The following is a 24,389-nucleotide window of genomic DNA, read 5'->3' on the forward strand; positions in this document are numbered from 1 at the left end:
TTTCTGAAGTTGAGCTTTAAGCCAACTTTTTCACTCTCCACTTTCACTTTCATCAATAGGCTTTTGAGTTCCTCTTCACTTTCTGCCATAAGGGTGGTGTCATCTGCATATCTGAGGTTATTGATATTTCTCCCGGCAATCTTGATTCCAGCTTGTGTTTCTTCCAGTCCAGCGTTTCTCATGATGTACTCTACATATAAGTTAAATAGGCAGGCTGATAATATACAGCCTTGACATACTCCTTTTCCTATTTGGAACCAGTCTGTTGTTCCATGTCCAATTCTAAGTGTGGCTTCCTGACCTGCATACAGGTTTCTCAAGAGGCAGGTCAGGTGGTCTGGTATTCCCATCTCTTTCAGAATTTTCCACAGTTTATTGTGATACACACAGTCAAAGGCTTCGAAATAGTCAATAAAGCAGAAATAGATGTTTTTCTGGAACTCTCTTGCTTTTTCCATGATCCAGCGGATGTTGGCAATTTGATCTCTGGTTCCTCTGCCTTTTCTAAAACCAGCTTGAACATCAGGAAGTTCACAGTTCACATATTGCTGAAGCCTGGCTTGGAGAATTTTGAGCATTACTTTACTAGCGTGTGAGATGAGTGCAATTGTGCAGTAGTTTGAGCATTCTTTGGAATTGCCTTTCTTTGGGATTGGAATGAAAACTGACCTTTTCCAGTCCTGTGGCCACTGCTGAGTTTTCCAAATTTGCTGGTATATTGAGTGCAGCACTTTCACAGCATCATCTTTCAGGATTTGAAATAGCTCAACTGGGGTTCAAAGTCAGCCTGTCTGGCTTCAGAGCCAGTATTCTTCACTTTTTGATCTACTGTCTCCATATATAATTTATTTTCTATAATATCTGTAATAAACTTTACATGATAGCACACTGATTGTTTCTACCCAGAGAGATTAAGAAAGATGTCCCATTTGAGCTGGACCTTGATCTTAGCATTTTAGGATCACTCTTAATAGTGAGCTACACTGGCACAAAAAGTACGATTTTTCAAATTTTTCAAATTTATATTCAGTTTTCAAAGGCACATCTCCTACAGATAACAGTGCTATTGTAATGGTTGCTGACATGAAGAAAATCAAGGATTTCCCTCCCTCCTGCTTTAACAATAAACTTTTTTCTATCCTTTGGTGCATGTATTTATTAAAGCCTGAATCTAGGAAAGGAAAGTCCCCAAATTAAATCTATGCAGTAGGCTTGGAGAATGTGTTAGCAGGAACAGAAGCATGGAAAGTTCTGCTGGGAACACTCCCAGGAGAATGGAGAAGTCAGTGAAGAGCTTGACAACAATTAAAGCTATGATAAAGAGAATTGTGAAAGGCAAGAGAAGAAATAGGCACTCAGAGACACCCGCATCTGTGAATATTGGCTTGGCCCAAAAGTTCATTTGGGTTTTCCATCCCATCTTATGTAAAACCCAAACAAACTTTTTGGCCAACCCAGTATTATCAATAGCATGGAAAGCAATGAAACATAGTACAGTATATTTCTGTACCACGGTTCCCAACTGATGTGACATCAGAAGTCTGGAGACATTTTTGGTCATCACAACAGGGGAATTACACTGTGTGCTGAGCCCAGGGATATGGCTAAATATATAAAGTGCACAGAATAGCCTGAGAGCAAAGACTTTTCTAGCCCCAAACATCAACAGTCTAGACGGAGAATTTCTGCTCCCCAATGAACAATATTTGTATGAGTGTAATAGATCCATTACCAGTTTTCAACTTTTAGATTCAACCTTTGTGCCAAGCAAAGGAGGCTTTATTATATATCAGGACACAACAAAGATATTATCAACCTGAAGAGGATAAAAGGAACAGTTAGAAATGAGAAAACTTGGGAGGTCAATGTGGTATTATAAGCTGAAGGGGCTTTAAGCCGTGCTAATACTCTCATCTTATAAAGTGTGTGGGGTCTCAGTTACCTCTATCTGCATTAGAAAGAACAGTATTATGTTGTGGCATAACATGGTGATTGTCATTTATATTGTTTCTGTCCTGGTTCTGGGAGTTGTCAGGACTCAGTTATCTGGCTCAGCTGGGGGAGTGCCCTCGAAGGCTTCCTCACTCATGTAGCTGGTGGGTCAGTGCTGGATTTTTGCTGCTGACTCAGCGTACTCTTACCTGGAAAATCCCATGGATGGAGGAGCCTGGTGGGCTGCAGTCCATGGGGTTGTGAAGAGTCGGACATGACTGAGCGACTTCCCTTTCACTTTTCACTTTCATGAATTGGAGAAGGAAATGGCAACCCACTTCAGTGTTCTTGCCTGGAGAATCCCAGGGACGGCGGAGCCTGGTGGACTGACACCTATGGGATCACACAGAGTCGGACACGACTGAAGTGACTTAGCAGCAGTGGCAGCCACTTACATGCCAGTGCCCTCTCCACGTGGCCTGGGCTCCTTCATAGCATGGCGATTGAGTTCCAAGAACAAGGATCCCCAGGGAGAAAACTAGAAGTTATATTGCTCTAGATGACTGACTCTCAGAAAAAAACATATCACTTCCTTTGCATTCTCAGCTTCAGAACGTGAGTCACTAAGTCCAGGCTGTACTTCAGGGGAGGCTCCCTAGACTCCACTTCTGCATAGGCAGAGTCAAAAACTGAGCAGACAGACTTTTAAACCACTTGGGAATCAACACTTTGTCTCTTGATGAGAGGTATGTTTCGCTTAAAATGAAAAAAAAAAAAAAAAGCTTATCAAGGGACTTCCCTGGTGCTCCAATGGCTAAGACTTTGCATTCTCAATGCCAGAGGCCTGAGTTCAATCCCTGGTCAGGGAGTTAGATCCTACTTGCCAAATCAAAGACCCTGCATACTGCAGCTAAGACCTGGCACAGTCAAATAAATAGTTTTTAAAAAAGAAGTTAATGTTGCTATACAGCAAGGTTCTGATTTTGAAAAGAAAAAAGACAGGTAATAGAAGAATCAAACCAGGAACTTAGCTGCATGGACTGGGACAGGAGAAATTGCAGAGGGAGAAAGATTTCATCCATGTCATCCCAGAAAATCAGTGGATAATATTTGAGCATACTATGTCAAGAAACTGTTATTCAGATATACAGGGGAAAAGCCTTCCTAACATAGTGGAAGAGTTGAAAGTGGGATGGATAGATGACTTTTTATGGTATTTTATGATAAACCTTTTCACAAATGCAAAATTTTAACAATGAGGTTATATAACCTTGATAAGATTTTTTAATTCACATAAAAAAGTAAACACACCATGCATTGGGTTTGCATCTTAATGTCATCCGAAAGACAGCCTAACTGTGAAAGGCATGAGCAGACTGCCAGTCTCCTGTGGGCTCTGTGGTATGACATTTCTCTGTTTCCCCTTGGGAGGGAGAAAATTTTTATTTTCTTAGCAGCCTTTATGGCTGCTAAAATAATTCTCCATACCACGCTATACCATCAAGCCCGAGGGCTGATGTACCTTCAAAAACCGAGTGGTTTATACATTTGCTTGCAAAGCAGGTGCCAAATTGACTGATGCTCCCACTTGTTAAAAGAAGCACAGAGGTGATTTATCATGATGCAGCATTATCACTAATGAAATAGAGTATTTCCATGGTCATCTAATGGCTCTTCTGTTTAATGTAGTATGAACTGGCCTGTTTGGTATTCATTAAGGGTGCAGGTGGGGGAGCTGGAATAACAGACCTTGTCCAAACAAGCAAGAGATCAACAAGATGATGAGTCACTATTCTATTTATTAGGTTGTTGATCTTTGTTGGGAAGTGAATTGAAAAGATGTAAGAAATTAACTACAGTGAAGGAATCACACTGAGGGAAAGCATGGCATTGGTGATGTTAGGTTCCTGTTCTGTGTCTGCCCCAGCTCCTTTCAACAAAAATCAGGACAGTCAACCAGGAGATGAAGAGCCAGCCACCCAGCAGTGTTGAGTTTTCATACCTGAGCTGTCTATTAAAATACTTTGGCCTGGGGCACAGTCCAGAACTCAATGAATATATATTTTTTGAAATGACGTTGGGAAGTGTTGTGTATTAGTCAGAGTGGATTGCGTTATATTGCAGTAACGAGTTGCTCCACCATCTCGTTGCCTTAAGACAAGGAAAGCATTTTTCTTACTCCTGCTTCATGTCTTACATGGGGCACTAGGAAGCTCTTCTCCATATGCTAACCTGGATCTAACAAGCTCTGCCTTCTTGGAGCTGAACCAGCTGGGAAGCGTAGCCTTTTCAGTCATCAGGGCAGGTGATGAGAAAGAACAGATAATTGTTTATGAAAGCTTTAATGCCTCAACCCAGAAGTAGCAAATAACATTGACTCTGGCATTTTAGTGGCTGTAAGTGTTTACATGGCTCTATCTGCAGGGGTAGAAAGTAAGGAAAATATAAAAGAGCAAATGACATATTGGCTGAGCCTTGTTTTTCTGGCATAAACTGGAATTCACTTGCATGGCATACCTACCAACATCCAGTCTAACTGGCCAGGCATCCCTTCTGATTAATTGGTACCCATGCCATACCAGTGTTTTAGGGTCCCTCCACCCATTGACCCCCAATCTGTTTGGCACCAGGGACTGGTTTCATGGAAGACAAATTTTCCATGGACTGGGGTCGAAGGGGTGGTTTCAGGATGATTCAAGTTCATTACAGTTACTGTGCCCTTCATCTCTATTATTATTACACCAGGTTCACCTCAGATCATCAGGCATTAGATCCCAGAGGCTGGGAACCCCTGCCCCAGTCCATATTTTATTTGTCACTTTTGAATATGTATGTTTTGGCAGAAGGGGAAAATTATTTCTATACCTGATTTGGACATTCATCTTTAACTCAACAGTGTGCTTATTTTAGTGTGTAACCTAAATTCTCACTCCTTATATCCTTTGACATTGGAGGTCCTAGAATTCAGTCTGCTTTGGACAAAGAATCATAAGATACTGTTTGTTTGTGTCGTTCGAGGTGTCATCAAGAGCAGAGGGTGAATCATGCCTACATAGAATGTTAATTTAAGAGTGTTAACAGACTTAATAGAATACTCTTTATATTTTAACATCAGGAAAATACCAGTGCATGTACTGTGGAAAGCTATCATTTGTAGTTGCCCCAAGGGTACCCTCTTTGTACCCCACAGTGTAAATCTCATCTTCTCTGGGTAAATTTCTGAAACCTGCTTCATGTAGCCTCCCTTGAAAGATGGAGAGAGAGCACGCGTGCGCTCAAAGTGTCCATGGCGATTTAGCATCATGATTTAGTCTCTGCCAGTTGGATGTACCTGTGATGCTTTATTTCCAATGCTGCCATGAGAAAGGATGTGTGCCTGAGATTTCTTAAGAGGCAGTGAGATTCTAGAACAATTTTCCTGATTTGTCAGCTTCCTAATCAAGGCAGAAGCAGCAAGTGGGCCAACTCTGTGTTTCCAGATGTTAAGCTTCAGAGGTGAGGCTGGAGTCTGTTCCTTCAATCCTGTCAACAGTGCAGGGCTCCATCCACACTCAACAAACCCCTTTCAGCTGAATTGAGCTATATTGGATTCTGTTGTGTGCAACTAAGATCCTTGACTCACATAGTGTTTCTCAAAACTGAACATCATTTCCAAGATACTTTGAAGAATGGGTAAATATTGTAAGACATCAACTACCTGTTTTAAACATTTGTTAGCAATATAGGAAGTTGCAGAAGTATCAGGAGGAGAGTAAGAAGGTTGCAAATTGTAGGTAGATCTAAACTGTGCTCCAAAAGGAGCCATGTCAACTCCTCAGATGGTGCCAAGGCTCCCAGTGTGGATCCTTAATTCAGGGTGTGTGAATTCTTCATCTCCTGATGAACCATAGGGACGCCATTTTGTTTGTGTCTTTGCTTCAGTGGAGCATTTGATACAGCCTTATTGAGTATTTTAGTCTCTCCAAGGGTGATAAGCAGGCAAGTGAAGGAGTTTTACTTCTGAAACCTGCTGTTTCAGTTCAGTACAGTTCAGTCGCTCAGTTGTGTCTGACTCTTTGTGACCCCGTGGACTGCAGCACGCCAGACCTCCCTGTCCATCACTAACTCCCGGAGTTTACTCAAACTCATGTCCATTGAGTCAGTGATGCCATCCAACCATCTCATCCTCTGTCCTCCCCTTCTCGTCCTGCCTTCAATCTTTCCCAGCATCAGGGTCTTTTCCAAATGAGTCAGTTCTTCGCGTGAGGTGGCCAAAGTATTGGAGTTTCAGCTTCAGCATCAGTCCTTCCAATGAATATTCAGGACTGATATCCTTTAGGATGGACTGGTTGGATCTCCTTGCAGTCCAAGGGACTCTCAAGAGTCTTCTCCAACACCACGGTTCAAATGCATCAATTCTTCAGTGCTCAGCTTTATTAGTGTAATTTCTGACACATATCTCCATGCAAACGAGAATGTCCAGGTGTGTTTCTTTTTTTAAATATGAGGTGAAATGCTTGTCCCACAGTTGATCCTGGGAAATTTCTCACCCGACCTGGGAGTAACTTTCTAACAGCTGGGTCCATTTTGGATCTGCTGCCTCAGCCCTGCTCTGGGCACTTCCCTGACCTGGTCCCACCTTGAGTCGTTCAGACAACTTCCTACAGGTTGGTCCAGGGCTTTCCTTACATCCCAGGAGCCTCTGCCCAGGTGTTCAGTTTATAACCCTGGGGGATGTATGCTTCTCTTCCAGTAGCCAATTATGGGAGGCCAGGCCTATGCTCCCCCCACCCACAGCTGCAAGCTGCCCCACACACCCTACAGTCAGTTTTCCCTTCTTTCCTACCTCCCATGCCTCACCCCTCACTCCTGCCTGCTGCAAATAAATCAACTTCATCCAGAGCCTTGGCTCAGGCTCTGCTTTGGGGAAAACTCAGACTAATGCAATATCCAATTTGCACATTGGCAAAGTGAGCTTGATAATGGTTAAAGAAATACCAAGTCTGCATCTCAATAAGAAGTAGAAGGAAACTTTGTAAACCAAAGTGCTTTCATCTGACTACCTTCCTGGTCAACTTTATTGATTAGGATGCTTTGTAACCAAAAGAAAATGATGCTGGTTAATTTTTATTTTTTAACCACACTTGAGGTATGACTGACATGTAAAAAGCTGTACATATTTAATGGATACAACTCAATGAGTTTGGGGATATTCACTTTCATTTTTCACTTTCATGCATTGGAGAAGGAAATGGCAACCCACTCCAGTGTTCTTGCCTGGAGAATCCCAGGGACGGGGGAGCTTGGTGGGCTGCCGTCTCTGGGGTTGCACAGAGTCGGACACGACTGAAGTGACTTAGCAGCAGCAGTAGCATCATATACCTAGACAGCATGTTAAAAGGCAGAGACATTACTTTGCCAACAAAGGTCCATCTAGTCAAGACTGTGGTTTTTCCAGTAGTCATGTATGGATGTGAGAGTTGTAATATAAAGAAAGCTGAGTGCCGAAGAATTGATGCTTTTGAATTGTGGTGTTGGAGAAGACTCTTGAGAGTCCCTTGGACTGCAAGGAAATCCAACCCGTCCATCCTAAAGGAAATCAGTCCTGAATGTTCATTGGAAGGACTGATGTTGAAGCTGAAACTCCAATACTTTGGCCACCTGATGTGAAGAACTGACTCACTGGAAAAGATCCTGATGCTGGGAAAGACTGAGGGCCGGAGGAGATGGGGAGGACAGAGGATGACATGATTGGATGGCATCACCGACTCAATGGACATGAGTTTGAGTAAACTCCAGGAGTTAGTGATGGACAGGGATGCCTGGCGTGCTGCAGTCCATAGGGTCACAAAGAGTCAGACACGACTGAGCGACTGAACTGAATTGAACTGATATGCCTTTGATGGTCCTGCAAAGCAGGAGACCCTGGTTGGATTCCTGGGCCAAGAAGATCCCCTGCAGAAGGTATAGGCATTCTACTCCAGTACTTTTGGGCTTCCCTGGTAGCTCAGTTGGTAAAGAATCCACCTGCAATGCAGGAGACCCCAGTTTGATTCCTGGGTCAGGAAGTTCCCCTGGACAAGGGATAGATTACCCACTCCAGTATTCTTGGTCTTCCATGGTGACTCAGACAGTAAAGAATCTGCCTGCAATGCAGGAGACCTGGGTATGATCCCTGGATTGGGAAGATCCTCTGGAGGAGGGCATGGCAACCCACTCCAGTATTCTTGCCTGGAGAATCCCTAAGGACAGAAGAACCTGGCGGGCTACAGTCCATAGGGTCACAAAGAGTTGGACATGACTGAGCGACTAAGCGCAGCACAGCACATATACCTGTGAGGGCCTCCCAGGTGGAACTAGTGGTAACGAGCCAGCCTGCCAATGCAGGAGACAAAAGAGACGTGGGTTGGTTCCCTGGATCAGGAAGATCCCCTGGAGGAGGGCGTGGCAACCCACTCCAGTATGCTTGCCTGGAAAATTCCGTGGACAGAGGAGCCTGGCAGGCTATAGTCCATAGGGTTGCAAAGGGTCAGACAGGACTGAAGAAACTTAGAATGCACACATACACCTGTGAAGCCATCGACACCACTAAGATCATGGCCAGAGCCAACACCTCTCAGTGTTTCCTCCCTCCCCCTTTATTGTCATCATTGTCATTATTATTACTCATGTATGTGGTAAGAACATTTAACACACCCTGTACCCTCTGGTGGTTCAGATGGTAAAGAATCTGCCTGCAATGCAAGAGATTTGATCCCTGGGTCGGGAAGATCCCCTGGAGAAGGACATGGCAATCCACTCCAGTATTCTTGCCTGGAGAATTCCATGAACAGAGGAGCCTGGTGGGCTACAGTCCATGGTGTTGCAAAGAACTGGACATGACTGAGCAACTAACACATTTGCTTTCACTTTCACTACCCTCTAAAAAGGTAATTACCTAATGAATACGGCTCCGTTGGAGAACGGATAAAACCGTTTAAAAGGTAGGAATCAGGACCTTAGTGGAAATACAGATAACAGGGCAAATGACAGACTTTTCCAGGTGCCACCAGTGCAACAAATAGAATCCAAACATTCTTGACTCTTGCCTCGGTCTTCTTGAATGAAATTCAAATCCCAGGGTTAGAGGGCTTGATTGTCAGAGCTTCAGAGATCACTGGGGGCAGAGGGTTATGCTGATTTTCAGTCCTAAAAAAAGGGATGGTTTCAGCCAGTCTAGCCATTCCCTAGCTATTTCTAAATAGATCCATTTCATGTACCAATTTCTAGTAAATAGAAATTTATTTATATTAATACTATAAATTGCTGTTTATAATAGAAATCTGTTTGTAGGCTCTCTAGTGTGTTACACAGATGTACTTGTCAGTCCTTATGTCAGTGCTAATCCATAGTATGAAGCTCCAGAATAAATCATGTTCATACTTTTTTTTTAAAAAAAAGGAAGGGATTGCATTTCCAAAAGAAAACTGAAGTCCTGTTATGCAGAAGGACTTGGGGCAGGTGAAAATCAAGGTTGTCCATCCCAGAAACTCATTATATTTCTTTAAAAATATTACTGCGTTGGCTAAAATGTTCATGTGGCTTTTTCCGAAAGATGTTACAGAAAAACCCGAACGAATTTTTTGTCAATATAAGGAAATTGACTGTGATATTTCACTCAAACCCCATTTGTTGGAGAGCTTACACGCTCTTCTTCTGTCCTCATGAGCCCCCAGAGGAAATGCTATCTTTGTGCAAATCTAAGTAAAATCAAGCTGAGTGTGCCAGTTCACTTTTATTGCCACCTCCTCATAACGCCCATCTTTCAAATTTCTCTCTCACTGAGTTAAAAAGATGTGAAATGCCCTGCTTGGAGGTAAGGGGATGGGATCGTGTGCAGTCTGATCAGATAAGCCTCTGATTTTGCAAATGCTGACCCCAAGCCAGGCTTCCCACATCCCAGCTGAGAGCCCGACTTCCACTTGTGCTTCATCCTGTTTGTTTTATAGGATGTTTGCCCTTCTCTGCCCTCCTCCAATGGGGCACTTGAAGCCCTGTCTATGATGCTTCTGTTTAGAGAAGGAGTGAACCCAGCTAACACCACATTTATTCTATTCCAACCTCGTTCATTGAGATTAACATTTGTGGGATCATTTCAAAGCCACATATTAACATGATTTCCCAAAGCCACAGTAATGTTGAAGTTCCCAAATCGTTTTCTTCTTATTAGGAACAACAGGCAATTTAACTTACTTCTTTCAGCCCAAGAGCTGTGAAAACTGATGAATATTTCTTCCTTCCAAGGTGTGTCAGATAGGACTGTGATTATCTGTGAGTGACAGGGACACACATACAAAAGGATGAAAAGGGCAGGACCTCAGTCTTCTCTCCAGATGTGTTCAGAGGAAGCAGTCCAAGCTTCATGCTGTGAGGTATCTACCATCAGGCTGCTTCTCTTTGAGACTCAGCGATGGCACCAGTTTCCTGGGGCTGCTGTAACAAAGTACATCAAACGTGGTGGCTTCAAACAACAGAAATTTACATGGAAACAACCTAAATGTCTGTTGACAGATGAATGGATAAAGAAGATGTGGTACATGTATACAAAGGGGTATTACTGCTGCTACTGCTAAGTCACTTCAGTCGTGTCCGACTCTGTGTAACCCCATAGACGGCAGCCCACCAGGCTCCCCCATCCCTGGGATTCTCCAGGCAAGAACACTGGAGTGGGTTGCCATTTCCTTCTCCAATGCATGAAAGTGAAAAGTGAAAGTGAAGTCGCTCAGTAGTGTCCGACTCCTAGTGACCCCACAGACTGCAGCCCACCAGGCTCCTCCGTCCATGGGATTTTCCAGGCAAGAGTACTGGAGTGGGGTGCCATTGCCTTCTCCCACAAAGGGGTATTACTCAGCCATAAAAAAGAATGCAATCTTGCCACTTGCAGCAACAGGAGGCATCTAGAGATTATCACACTGAGTGAAGTAAGTCAGAAAGAGAAAGACGAATATCACAATATCACTTACATGTGGAATCTAGACGATGACACAAATGACCTTACCTGTGAAACAGAAACAGACTCACAGACGTAAAGAACAGACTTGTGGTTGCCAAGGGCAGAGGAAAAAGAAGGACTGAGAGTTTTGAATTAGCAGATGCAAACTACTATATAGGGACTGGATAAACAGCAAGGTCCTACCTTGTAGCACAGGGAGCTATATTCAGTATCCTGTGATAAACCGTCATGGAAAAGAATATGAAAAAGGATGTATGTATATGTATAATTGAATCACTGTACCATACAGTAGAAATTAACACAATGTTGTAAGTCAACTATACTTCAATTAAAAAAAATTATTCTCTCACAGTTCAATAATCCCAAAATTCAGGTGTTGACAGAGCCATGTTCCCTCTGATTGTTCTTGAAGAGTACATTTCCTGCTTCCTCTTTCTCACATTTTATTGTTGAGAAAATTTAGGCACCAAGAGTTAAGTTAGTTAGACTTCCCTGGCAGTCCAGTGGTTAAGACTCTGAGCTTCCAATTTAGGAGGTGTGGGTTTGAGGAACTAAGATCCCGTATGCTGCCAGCATCTTTGAAGCTCCTTGGCTGGTAGCTGCATCCCTGTCGTCTCTGCTTTTGTCTTCACAGGACCATTCTCCCTGTGCCTCTTGACTCTGTTTTCTCTTCCTATGAGGACACTGGTTGTTGGATTAGGGCCCACTCAAAACCAACATGGCCTCATTTTAACTAATTATACCTGCAAAGACTCTCTGTTAGAATAAAATCATGTCCTGAGGTTCTGGGTAGAAAGGAACTCTGGGGGACACTGTTCACCCCATCACAGTCATCATGCACCTTTGGGTATAGTCAGTTCTCTACATATGAATGACTTCTGTTCTAAGAGCACATTGCTAAGTCCAATTTGTTCCCGAGTCCTACAAAGGCAGCTAGGTGCCCAACTAACAGCATCGGCTATATAGTACTATACTATAATAGGTTTATAATACCTTTCACACAAATAATACATTAAAAAAATACAAAAAATAAAACATTTTTAATCTTACAGGACTGGACCTTGAAAAGTACAGTAGTATAGTACAACAGCTGGCATCCAAGCGCTGGCATCGAGTGAACGGGCAAGAAGAGCTACTGGCTGGAGGAGGGAGAGAAGGTGGGAGATAGCAGAGCTGCAGATCGTCAGCAACAGGAGATGGAGGGCAAACTGCAGTTTCACTCTCACTTAACATTGATGGAATGCACGTTAGCATCTTTGAAAGTTTGCAACTTGAATTTCTTAGGCACCGGGCAATTCTTAACCCACTGAAACCCAGGTCAAAAGCAAGAGGTGGGCACTGTTATCCTGATTTTATAGTTGAGAAAATTTAGGCACCAAGAGTTAAGTTAGTTAGACTTCCCTGGCAGTCCAGTGGTTAAGACTGTGAGCTTCCAATTTAGGAGGTGTGGGTTCAGGGAACTAAGATCCCATATGCTGTGAAGCGCAGCCAAAATGTTAAAAGAAAAAGAAAGAAAAAAATAGCATACTTAATAAGAGATTAAGAAAAAAAAAAAAGTTATATAGGTTGCCTGAGGTCACCCAGTGGGTCGTGTCAAAAGTGAGATTTGAACCCAGTGGTCCTACAAGAGTCTCCCTGCTCTTAACCTTTGTACTACACTGAACCATTTGGGTCTTAACAGCAAGCTCCACCTTTGGGGGTGCAAGAGACAGCCCCAACTGTGCATGGTGGGCTGGAAGAAAAGGAAAATGCAAAACAAACCTTCAGAATCTGCTTTTTTAAAACAGACTTCCCTGGCAACTTCACCCAGAGACTGCCATTTATATCTCATGGACCAAAACCATATCATAGATTAAGGGCAGCCAAAAAGATGTAATAATTTTAGCTGGGCATTTTACAGCCTTAAAGGAAATTGGCATTTTGTTAGGTAAGCAGGAAAGCAGGATATGTACTGGATGAGTTACAAACTGCCTGTAACACACAGATCCATCTCTTGATGTGGTTTTCTTCTTTAATTTTTATTGAAATAGAATTAGTTTACAATGTTGTGTTAGTTTCAGGCATACAGCAAAGTGGTTAAATCATACATATATATTCTTTTAGAATCTTTTTTCATTATAGGTTATTACAAAATATTGAATATAGTTCCCTGTGCTACACAGTAGGACCTTGTCGACTATCTATTTTACATATAGTGGTGTGTATCTGTTAATCCCAAACTCCTAATTTATTCCTCCCCCCTTTCCCCTTTGGTAACCATGAGTTTGTTTTCTATGCCTGTGAGTCTATTTCTGTTTTTGACATGTTTTAGAGGGTCCCCCTTCAAAAGTAGTGTTTTCCTGTATCCATTATCTTCCTCTTCTCTGTTTTAAAAATAATGTTCAAGAGTGCACATGAAGAAATGACTGTGTTCATACACAAAATCAGAACCCTAGAAACAAGAGGAAATTTAAAAAAACAAACAAACACTCTAACGTTGATTCCAATCCGTCAGATCTCCATATGACAAAGTGTTTCACACTTAAGTCACAGCAGACTGTCAGGGCTGTGTGCATTTCCCTTACACACTGCCAGAGTGCTCCAGACCAATTCCTAGCATCACCGTCTGCCAGGATCTTTTGTTGAGATTGTCTGTCTGCACACACAGCAGGCTGGACGAGCCAGGGAATGGTCAGCTTGCAGGAGCTGATGGGTAAAACTCCAGCTCCCTCTCCCTTCCTGTAATTATTTTTAGCTGTTTATTTTGGTGTGTTTTCTTTTTTTAATTTATTTGGCTGCGCCACTAGGGTTCTTAGTTTGGGGCATATGGGATCTAGTTCCCTGACCAACAATTGAACCTGGGCCCCTTTCCATTGGGAGCATGGAATCTTAACCCCTGGGCCACCAGGGGAGCCCCTCAGCTGTGTCTTTTAGATAGCTTCCCCCACAGGAAAATATATGATAAAACATTTCAACATATTAAAATATGTAACATAACCAATGTGTTTCATCATAGGGATCAATCCCTGCAAGATTAAGCTCCAGCCCCCAACTCTGGTCACTGGCAGGACATGCATCCTTGTTGGCTGCCCATTTTTCCATGTATCACTTCCCCACTCCCTTCTTGAAGTTTCCTGAGTCTCTGAAACAAATGGCTCTTGAATCCTCATTCCAGCATCTGTTTCTGGGGCCTTTCCAAACTAAGATGCGGGTCATCGTTTCTCAAGTAAAACGAGGACAGTCATTGTTGCCTGACAATAGAGGATAATGAGTTACATTTCAAAAAAGGATCTGCACCCTTACTCACGAGGTCGTCCCTTTTCCTGGTGCCACAGTCAGAGTCTCTTGCCCCCTCTTGCCCTCTCCTAGCCGCTGGTGACCCTCAAGTTCTGCAGCCGTGTGGTCCAATTCCCAGAAAGGACTTACTAGCAAGAACACAGTGTCCAGATGGCAGAAGACAAGCATGGAGCTACCAGTAAGAACTGAGACAGGGCTTTCTCAAGACATGCCTGCCTTTGTATCCGAGGCTCAGGGGCTGTGATAAGGGGAACTCACGTCAATAAGGCAACTGGGCCTTCAAGGGTTCTATGGAATCACATCTCAACCCACGCCAGGCCTCTGCAGGCACATTCACCACCATCTTCTTGTCCAGAGACTTTTGTGAGCCATCCACACACCAGTCACCTCCTGGAGAAAGTCAGCAATGCACAAGAGAAGGCTCTCTTCTTTTTTCATCTTTTTTTAAATTTTTTGCACTACTCAGAACTTTCTTTATGTTTCCTTCTTTCTTTCTTGTCTATGCTGGGTCTTTGCTATGGGACTCAGGCTTCTTTTGCTGCCGAGCATGGGCTCTCGAGCAGGGGCTCGGTACTTGTGGCACACAGGCTTCGTTGCCCCCATGGCATGTGGGATCTTCCTGGGCCAGAGATCGAACCCTTGTCCCCTGCACTGGAAAGCAGGTCCTCAACCACTGGACCACCAGGGAAGTCCCTCAGAACCTTACTAATACAAGCAAAAGAACCAAACTTAACTAATTCAAAAAAACACAGCAATAACGTTTTTTTTTTTTCTATAAGCAGTAGGGAATATATTGCTTTGTATAACCATGAAGTCCATGAATTATTGCATGGATTAGATCTAGGTTTCTTTTTTAATTTCTATTTTATATTGAAGTTGGCTTCCCAGGTAGCTCAGTGGTAAAGAATCTGCCTGCTGATGCAGGAGACACAGGTTCAATCCCTGGGTCGGGAAGATAACCTGGAATAGGAAATGGAAACCCACTACAGTATTCTTGCCTGGAAAACTCCATGGACAGAGAAGCTTGGCAGGCTGCAGTCCATGGGGTCACAAAGCATCAGCCGTGACTGAGCAACTGAGGCTGTGTTGGTTTCAGGTATACAGCAAAGTGATTCTGTTATACATATGCATGTGTCTATTCTTCTTCAAATCCTTTTCCCATTTAGATTGTTGCTGAATATTAAGCAGAATGAAAAGAAGTTTCTTGATATCAAATAATCACACAGAGGAGGCAGGAAAATGCCAGGCTTGAAAGCTTGGTCCCTAATCCCCACTGAAATCTTGCAGATGGACTGATGCACTCTGTTTAGAGGATAAGAAAACATCCCAGACCTGTGGGCTCACAGCTGCTCAGTGGTTATCCCAAGGTCATTTCCCACAATGCTGACCTGACTGCAATGCATTCCAGGCCTTCTGAGTTTTATTGTTGGGCAGAGATGCTCTTTACTTTTCTACCACTGGTGTGCAAAATTGTTTTCCCTGAAGCTGATGTTCTAATGCTGTTTCTCTAGTCTGCTTTTTCCCTTAGAGATGAGCCAGTTTGGGCCCAAGAGTTAAATTGCATTTTTCCACTTCTTCTCGAAGTGTGAACAGTTCCTTTTGATCTCTACCCTTTAGAGTGGAAAAATATGGCTGGCCTTTTTCCTCCCCAGAGGCAGCGGGAAGTAGCAACACCATGCTGATTGGCTTCCTTCATTCTTTTACTATGTTTGTACCCAAAATAAAATAAAAATCCGCTGGAAACCCACAGGGGAGGGGAAAAAAAGGTGCATAAGCAATGGGGCATTTGGAGGCCTATGCATATTCAGACAATTTGAGGCATAGTCTTTGAAATTCAGGAACATTACAAACTGTAGTCTTGTCTTCTAGAATTAAAGAAACAATATATATATACACACATATATATCCATGTATGTGTGTATATATATATATCATATCCAAAGGCTAAGCCAAATGAACTAATTATAAAACGAACTGAGTCCTATAAAGGAAAAGTAAAATCTTACATAAGAAATAGAAAGTTAACATAAGGAAAACGGTTATATAATTTTAAGCTGATAAACTTCTACGCCTTCTTCTGGCATACAGCTAAATGGGCGTTTTTGATTTCACATGAAAACCAAATTAACAAGAATCTCTGCAAGCCTGTCTCTAAAAGACGTAAAAGGCTTCCTAAATAGGTCCTGAGGCCCGTCCAGACGTGGTGTTGCTGTACCCAGGCTCAACCGGTCAAGTTCAGATGAATAGAAGAAACTCGGCGTGCACGCTGACATAAGATCTCTTAGGAACACGACTGACATGTGATGAATGGGGATTGAACAGAACTCGAATGTCTTGTTGTACAAAGATTGAGGCTTATATGGGAATTTTTATCTTCACGTGGTTAGAGGAGGTGATCCTTGCAGAGAAGAATGAGATTCCTATTGCTTGAGGCTCAGTGTTCTCCACCTGAGAAATAGGCTCACAGGATCCCATAGGACTGCTCCAGTTCACAAACCGCAAGAGTGTGAGAGTAACCCTAGAAGGCATAGGCTTGTTGGAGGCAGAAGTGCGGAGTGAGGATTCTTGCTTAGTGTCCAGGAAAAGGTGCGTGTGTGCTCAGTCGCTGAGTCGTAGCCTACTCTTAGCGACCCCACGGACTGTAACCCACCAGGCTCCTCTGTCCATGGGATTTCCCAGGCAAGAATACTGGAGTGAATTGCTCTTTCCCTCTCCAAGGGATCTTCCCAACACAGAGAAAAAGTACCCATTGCCAAGAAGAGAGAACTCAGGCAGACAAATGTCATATGATATCACTTACATGTGGAGTCCAAAAAAATGATTCAAATGAACTTACCTACAAAAACAGAAATAGACGCACAAGCATAGAAAACAAACTGTGGTTACCAAAAAGGAAGGCAGGGAAAGGATAAACTAGGAGTTTAGGATTAACAGGTACACACTACTCTGTGTGTGTGTGTGTGTGTGTGTGTGTGTTAGTCACTCAGTCATGTCCGACTCTTTGCAACCCCATGGACTGTAACCCTCCAGGCTTTTCTGTCCATGGGATTCTCCAGGCAAGAATACTGGAGTGGGTTGCCATTTCCTTTTCCACTCGACTATATATAAAAGAGATAAATGACAAGGACCTATTGTATAGCACAGGGAACTATATCCAGTATCTTGGAATAACCAATAATGGAAAAGAATCTGAAAAGTAATATATATATACATATATGAATCACCTTGCCATGTATCACAAATAACAACATTGTAAAGCATCTATATGTCAGTAAAAAATTAAAAATTAAAAGGAAGGGACCTACGCACAGAAGGCTAACATACAGAACAAGGAGATGAAGAGGCTAGTGTGGGTTCCAGTTCCTCCCTTGCTGGGTCCTTCTCCATGCTTTCCACAGGCTCTGGGTGAGGTTCTATTGAGCAGGAAGCAGAGGCAGCCCCACAGAGCTTACCATCTAGAAGGATGAAAGGATTGAACAACTATAAGGAATAGCAAAACTGCAGTGGTGTCAGATGCCCCAAAGGAGAGCCCATGCCTTTCTTTCCTGGGCTCTGAGGGACTGTCATGTTCTTGGCTCTGAAAGCAAATAACAGAAGCAAACAGGGAGGTCCTAAAGGACACATGTTGAGCTGAGCTCTGGAGGAAGTGTTTAGCAGGGAAGATGCTTGTTGGGGTGAGTGTGTGTGTATGAGTGTTGTGCGTGTGTGTGTCACATTGATGGGGCTCTGGGGGTGTCACTGAGGTCATCATAGCATTCCAGACACATACAGAGGCTGGGATAGCCTTGGAAAAGTGACAGGAAGTGAAAGAAAGCAAGAGCCACAGCATACAGAGTGACAGTCTCTCAGTCTCCTTATGTCCCGCACATTAGGCATCTTGTTCCCTGGCCAACAGTTGACTGTTTACATCGGAATCCTTTTGTGTGAATTTAGACCAATTGGAACATGAACACGTGGACTCAGGGGTTGAACATCCTGGGTTCTACTTCCACCTCCACGTTCGCCGTTTCTTAGCTGTGTCAGGTAACAAAACCTCTCTGTGCCAACCACATAGTAGAGCAAATCTGAATGCACGTTAAATGATTCTGTGAGACTTCATAGGTCCATACTTATACAGTGCTAGGACAGTTCTTGGTGCATGATGAAGTTTGTCAAATACAATATTCATGATGAATTTGCTCCCCCACCCTCTGCATCCCATACCCCTCTCCATCATATTCAACCCCTCAAAAGTCTGGATGATGGAGGAACATTACCTGGGCCACCGTGACCCCTTGGCTGGTGCAGAATGCCAGGCTTCCTGAACCTGAGTGGGGGCAGCTTCTTCACAGGGAGCCTGAGGGAAGGCGATCTACACATGTCTGGATGTGATGGCAGAATACGTTTGCTCTTCCAGGAGGCGGAAATCCTGAACACAGCCATCCTCACTGGGAAGACAGTGGCCGTGCCCGTGAAGGTGGTCTCTGTGGAGGAGGACGGTGCGGTGACAGATCTCAAGTCCGTGGAGTGTCGATCATCTGATGAAGATGTCATTAAGGCAAGTTGACACCCCCGGCTCCCTGCAGAAATCCACTGTTGAGTCAGCATCAGTGCTCGTCAACCGGCTGGGACCACAGAGTCCCCCGAGATCCCCCATCCCCCATCCCACTCTGGTTATCCTGCTGCTTCCATTCCCTGCCCGAGATTAGATCAGGATGAGAAGGACATGGTGCTTCAGGGGGTGGTGGGGAATGGTAGTCCTGGTCAGTGATGATCCTAACCTTCTGTGTTTCCAAATGCTGTGACCTCTTCCACGCCCCCAGGGAGGATGGCTGAGGGATGAGGGACCACCATCCAAATAGAGCTTACTGTCCCCCCACTCACTGCATCGGCTGGGAAGGGGAGAGAAGGGAGCATCAGAAACTAGGTTGATGTGTATGCTGCCACGCTCTAGGATGATTTCATAGCACAAAGGTTTTTGGAGGATCAGTGAGGATTCACAAGTGGCTCCACTCCCCTAGCTAACCAGTAGGATTCTCCATGAGTTAGGGATGGGGTGACCAGCTCCCCCATCCCTGCTTTAAATGCTGAAGACTCCCTCCTTCTCTCTGGCTGCTTCTTTTACCTTTTAAATTGAATGCAAAAGTGATCTAAAACAAAGGCCTTTGGGGGAATGCAATGCCTGGGGAGGAAGGGGGTGCCTAGTTTGCTCTGCCAAGCAGCTTGTAGTGTGATGCCAGTCAGCAGGGGAAAGGGTTTGTCACGCTGTCGCCACCCACTGTGCAGACAGAGCTTCCTGGCACCTCCTCTGAGCCAGCCTCCCAGCAAACGCCCCCATCCTGGGAGGGATGCAGTGGGGAGGGCGGGGGCCTCCCATCCTTGTGGTCCCAGGACTCATCAGAGCCCACCAGCCTTCCTGCCTGTTCTGCTCAGGGACTGAAGGGCCTCTCTGACCCCACGTGAACCCCAGGTAGCATTTCCACCCACGAGAAGGCAGGGGACAAACGCAGATTGAGTCGTCGCTGAGCTCTGGGTCCAGTTTCAGATGCTGGGACCACAAGTTAGAGGCACGGCCCTGTCCTTAGAGTCTCAGAGAGAAGGCAGTGCTGTGAGAAGATGACCGAGCCGTGTGACACATTATACAACACATCCCACCCTTCATTCCCTTCACCTCAGTACATGGCACATTCATCTTCCCAGTGGCTCAGACCAGAATCTTGGCACATCCTTTAAACCAGTGTCTTAGCACATCCCATATTCCTGGTTCTCTCTCTCTCCCCACATCCAGTCCTTCAGCAATTCCCATTGGCAGTGCTTTCTAAACACACCCAGGAGCCAAGCAGTCCTCACAGCTACCACCCCAGCCCAAGCCACCATAACTCTCCTGGATCAAAGCAGTGACCTTCTTGTTGGCTTCCCAGTGGCCTCCTGAGGCAGCTGGGGTGATTCATGCGGAAGCCTAGTGATGTTATTCCTTAGCTCAGAACCATCCACTGGCCTCCTCCCACCTCAAAGGTAAAGCCAAAGGGTTTACCAGGACAGGGGAAGTACAGCCCAGCCAGCTATGCCTGCCTCAACTCAGACCTCACTCTGGTCATGCTCCCTCTCACCACCTCTGTTCCAAGCACTCTGCAGATTTCGCTTTTCCTCTAACAGTTCAGACATCCTTCTGCTCCGCAAGCTCCTAACTCTCTTCCCCTCGATGGTTTTCAGGCATGCTCACCCCTTTATCTTCTTGCTAAAGTCTTTCCTAAGCAAGTTTTATATATATATATATCATATATATAAATTTGATATATATGATATTATTTATTTTATTCTTGGCCGTGTTAGGTCTTTGTTGGTGTGCCCCGGCTTTCTCCAGTTGCAGCAAGCAGGGGCTACTCTTTAGTTGTGCTGCATAGGCTTCTCATTGTGATGACTTCTCTTGGGGAGTGTGGGCTCTAGGGCCTGCAGGCTATGCTCATTATTTGCCATTCCCAGGCTCTAGAGCACAGGCTCAGGATTTGCGGGGCAGAGGCTTTGTTGTTCTGCAGCACGTGGGACCTTCCCGGGCCAGGGATCAAACCTGTGTCTCGTGCATTGGCAGGCAGATTCTTTACCACTGAGCCACCAGGGAAGCCCCCTGAGTAAGTTTTGTAAAATTTTGTAAAAATCATATGCCATTCGATCTAGCTCATTATTTACTTTATTTAGCTTATATTTATTAAGCGTATTATTTAGCTTATTATTATCAAGGGTCCTCTCCATCATGGCTCCAGGAAAACACTAAGGAAACTCTGAAGATGAACCTGCGGAAGAGGAAGATCACGGAAACCATACATACCCCTGGGGAGGTCTGCTGCTTAAACCTGCACCAGCTTCCAGTTTGCAACGTTGTGGGTGGCATTTTATGTTTCAGACAGTCTTTGTTGGCTATTTATTATGAATTAGGTAAATCATCCACTGTGAGTTTCTTCCAGTTTGCGCCGCTTTTAGGAAGTACTACTGATTCCTACAGTAGATAGGGAGCTTTGTCCTGCAGCTCCCATTTTCCTTTTTTCTGATAACAATAACCGGATATTCTCTAAAAATCCCTCCACCGAATTCGTGCACGTTTTTTTCCTTTTTTTGCCCCCAAATTCTTTATTTTGTTTTTTTTTAATTTTTATTGGAGTATAGTTGCTTTACAATGTTGTGTTAGTTTCTGCTGTACAGCAAAGTGAATCTGTTATATGTTTACCTACATATGCTGATTTTTAGATTTCCATCCCATTTAGGTCACCACAGAGCACTGAGTAGAGTTCCCTGTGCGATACAGTAGGTTCTCATCAGTTATCTATTTTATACACAGTAGTGTGTATATGCCAATCTCAGTCTCCCAGTTTATCCTACCCACCCTTTTGGTATCCATACGTGTGTTCTCTACATCTGTGTTTCTATTTCTGCTTTGCAAGTAAGTTCATCTGTACCATTTTTCTAGATTCCACTTATAAGTGATCCACGGTATTTGCTTTCCTCTTTGTGACTTAACTTCACTGTATGAGAGTCTTGAATGTTTTACTTTTTAAAATTTATTTAAATTTTTTCTTCCAGTTTGATTGGGTTATCATGATATACAGCACTGTATAGGTTTAAGGTGTCCAGCATAATGATTTAACCTGCGTACGTCATGAAATGATGATCATGATAAGTTTAGTGAATGTCCATCACTTCACGTGGATACATAATTGTGTGCTCAGTCAGTCTGAGCCTGCCAGGTTCCCCTGTCCATGGGATTCTCCAGGCAATATTGGAGTGAGTTGCTTCTCACTCCAGGGAGATACATAAATAAAGAAATAGAAAACAAATTTTTTTCTTGTGATGCTCACTCTTAGGATTTTCTCTCATAACAACTTTTATGTGTAACATACAGCAGTATTACTTCTATTTCTTTTGTTGTACATTACATCTCTAGCACCTATTTATCTTACAGCTAGGAGTCTGTCTCTTTGGTTGCCTTCATCCAATTCCCTCTCACCTCACCCAACGCCTCTGATAACCACAAATCTGATCTCTTTTATATCTGTTTGTTTTTGAAATATAATTGACCTGCAACACCATGTTAGTTTGTGTTATGCAGCCGAGTAATTTGAGATTTCTATATATTTCAAAATGATCACCACGGTAAGTCTAGTCACTATGTCATCACACAAAGATATTACATAGTTATTGACTGTATTCCCATGCTGTGTATTTCATAACCATGCCTCATTTATTTTAAATCTATGCAATTTAAATAGTATGGTGTCCAACCCAGCTTCCAGTGGCCATGTGACCCACAGTGGCCAATCAAAGCACTGCATCCATACAGAGACTTTCACTGGCTCAGGGGGAGACACAGTATTCAATCCCAATCAATGGGAGGCAATCCTGAGACTTTGGCTGAAATTCCTGTAAGAGAACATTTTCTCTCCTTTTGTTCTTACTCCTTATCCTTGAGAGGATATGCCAGAGTTATTAAGTTCCTTTTTTTTTTTTTTTGGTTGCCCTGGGTCTCTGTTGCTGTGTGCAGGCTTTCTCTAGTTGCTGCAAGTGGAAGCTACTCTTCACTGCAGTGCATAGGCTTTTTACTGCAGTGGCTTCTCCTATTGCGGAGCACGGGGTCTAGGCACACAGGCTTCGATAGTTGCAGCACATGGGTTTGGTAGTTGCAGCTTGTGGGCTTAGAAGCTGTGGTGCACAGGCTTTGTTGCTCCACAGCATGTGGAATCTTCCTGGACCTGGGATCAAACCCATGTCCCCTGCATTGGCAGGCAGATTCTAATCCACCGTACCACCAGGGATGTCCAGATTCCATCTTGAGAAAGGAACCTGCCAGGGAATTAGAAACAATAGAGGAAGCCAGAACCACTGTTCAGAAAAACCAGGAACTTATGCTACTGCTCAAGACCTCGAATCCCACCGCACTACTGCCTAAACATAAACCAATGGAGTCCTTTTTTGTGTAAAGCAATTTCTGTTTATCTTATAATACCAGTCACCAAAGAAGTCCGGGTTTATATATGTGCCCTAAAGAGTACAGAATGACTTGGGTCGTCTCGGGAGTCCATGAAATCGTTGTCAGAAATGCAGAGGCTCAAGGAAAGTGGAAAACCTTCCTGTGTTGAGTTTCACATCCATCCACAGGCCTCACCGCCTGGTGAATAACTTGAAAATCAAACCCCACAGCCTGCACAGCTGTCACCGTGCTGCTCTATGAATCACAGGTGCTGAAGGAGAATCACTTGGTGTAGATAATGTTTTGGTGCCATTTGGAGGCCCTTGAGAAAGAAAGCCAAGGAATCCTTGGAGAAGCATCTCAACACCTGCTCAGAGGCTCCTGGGAAATCTCTGAGCAGTAGGTCTGTCTTTAAAGCCCATCTCCCCATCCCCTACATCTTTTTATTTTCATTGCTTTATCTTCTTTCCCTAGCCAGAGGCCCAATAAGCTCTTGCATTCTCCTCCCTCCATACAAAACCACCTCTCAGGAGATCCACTGGAAAACTCATTTGGTCTGAATCGTAAATTACATGAAGGCATGTTACCTTGTGTCTCCCAAGGCTGCTGGGTTTTTAAGAAGGCAGCGGGTCCCTCACGGATGCATTTCAGATATTGATGAGAATATCTATTGTGATTCTTAGGAATTGGAAATAACAGGAAATTCCACCCACACTGACTTAAGTTTAAATAGGAAAAAAGTGTGGCTGACGTCATTGGAGAGTTCAGTCAGAACTAATTTCTGAGGGTTTTGTTCAGAACCACAAGCACATTCTTTCTCTCTTTCCCACCCCCTCACATATAGCCACACTTTCTTGTGGGTGAGTTTCATTCTGACAGAGGCTGCCCTTGTGGGAGCAAAATGGATGCCTCAGAACCGATTCAAATCCAACAGGAAAGAATCTACGTCCTCTGGGCCAGTCCAGTGTAAGTCCTGGGATATGCTCTCATGGGACCTGTTTAGGTCACCTCCTTATCCTTGAAGCTCAGAGAGCCTAAAACACCAATTGTTCAAAGCCTACATCACTCCAAAGGACACGAACTGATAAAGGAGGGGTTGTGGGGAGAGGGGCAGGCCCTCCCCTGCCCCAGGAACTCTGCGTGCTCTTACCACCGAAGACGGTGGGGGCCTTCGAGAAACAGAAACAGCATATACTGCAAGGGTCGCTAGGAGTCGGACACGACTGAGCAACTTCACTTTCACTTTTCACTTTCACGCATTGGAGAAGGAAA

At 44.0% G+C, this 24,389-nt stretch overlaps 1 protein-coding gene across 1 annotated transcript in view; it reads left to right on the plus strand.

Moving 5' to 3' along the window:
- The window catches only part of TMEM132D (transmembrane protein 132D), an 896,829-nt gene that overhangs the window by 744,549 nt on the left and 127,891 nt on the right, over window positions 1-24,389 (plus strand). The window contains exon 5 of the mRNA XM_010841263.1: window positions 18,576-18,716. Coding sequence (XP_010839565.1) covers window positions 18,576-18,716 — 141 coding nt within the window. The remainder of the gene's footprint in view (window positions 1-18,575; window positions 18,717-24,389) is intronic.

The sequence above is a fragment of the Bison bison genome, unplaced genomic scaffold, assembly GCF_000754665.1.
Source record: "Bison bison bison isolate TAMUID 2011002044 unplaced genomic scaffold, Bison_UMD1.0 scf7180017864160, whole genome shotgun sequence".
NCBI lineage: Eukaryota > Metazoa > Chordata > Mammalia > Artiodactyla > Bovidae > Bison > Bison bison.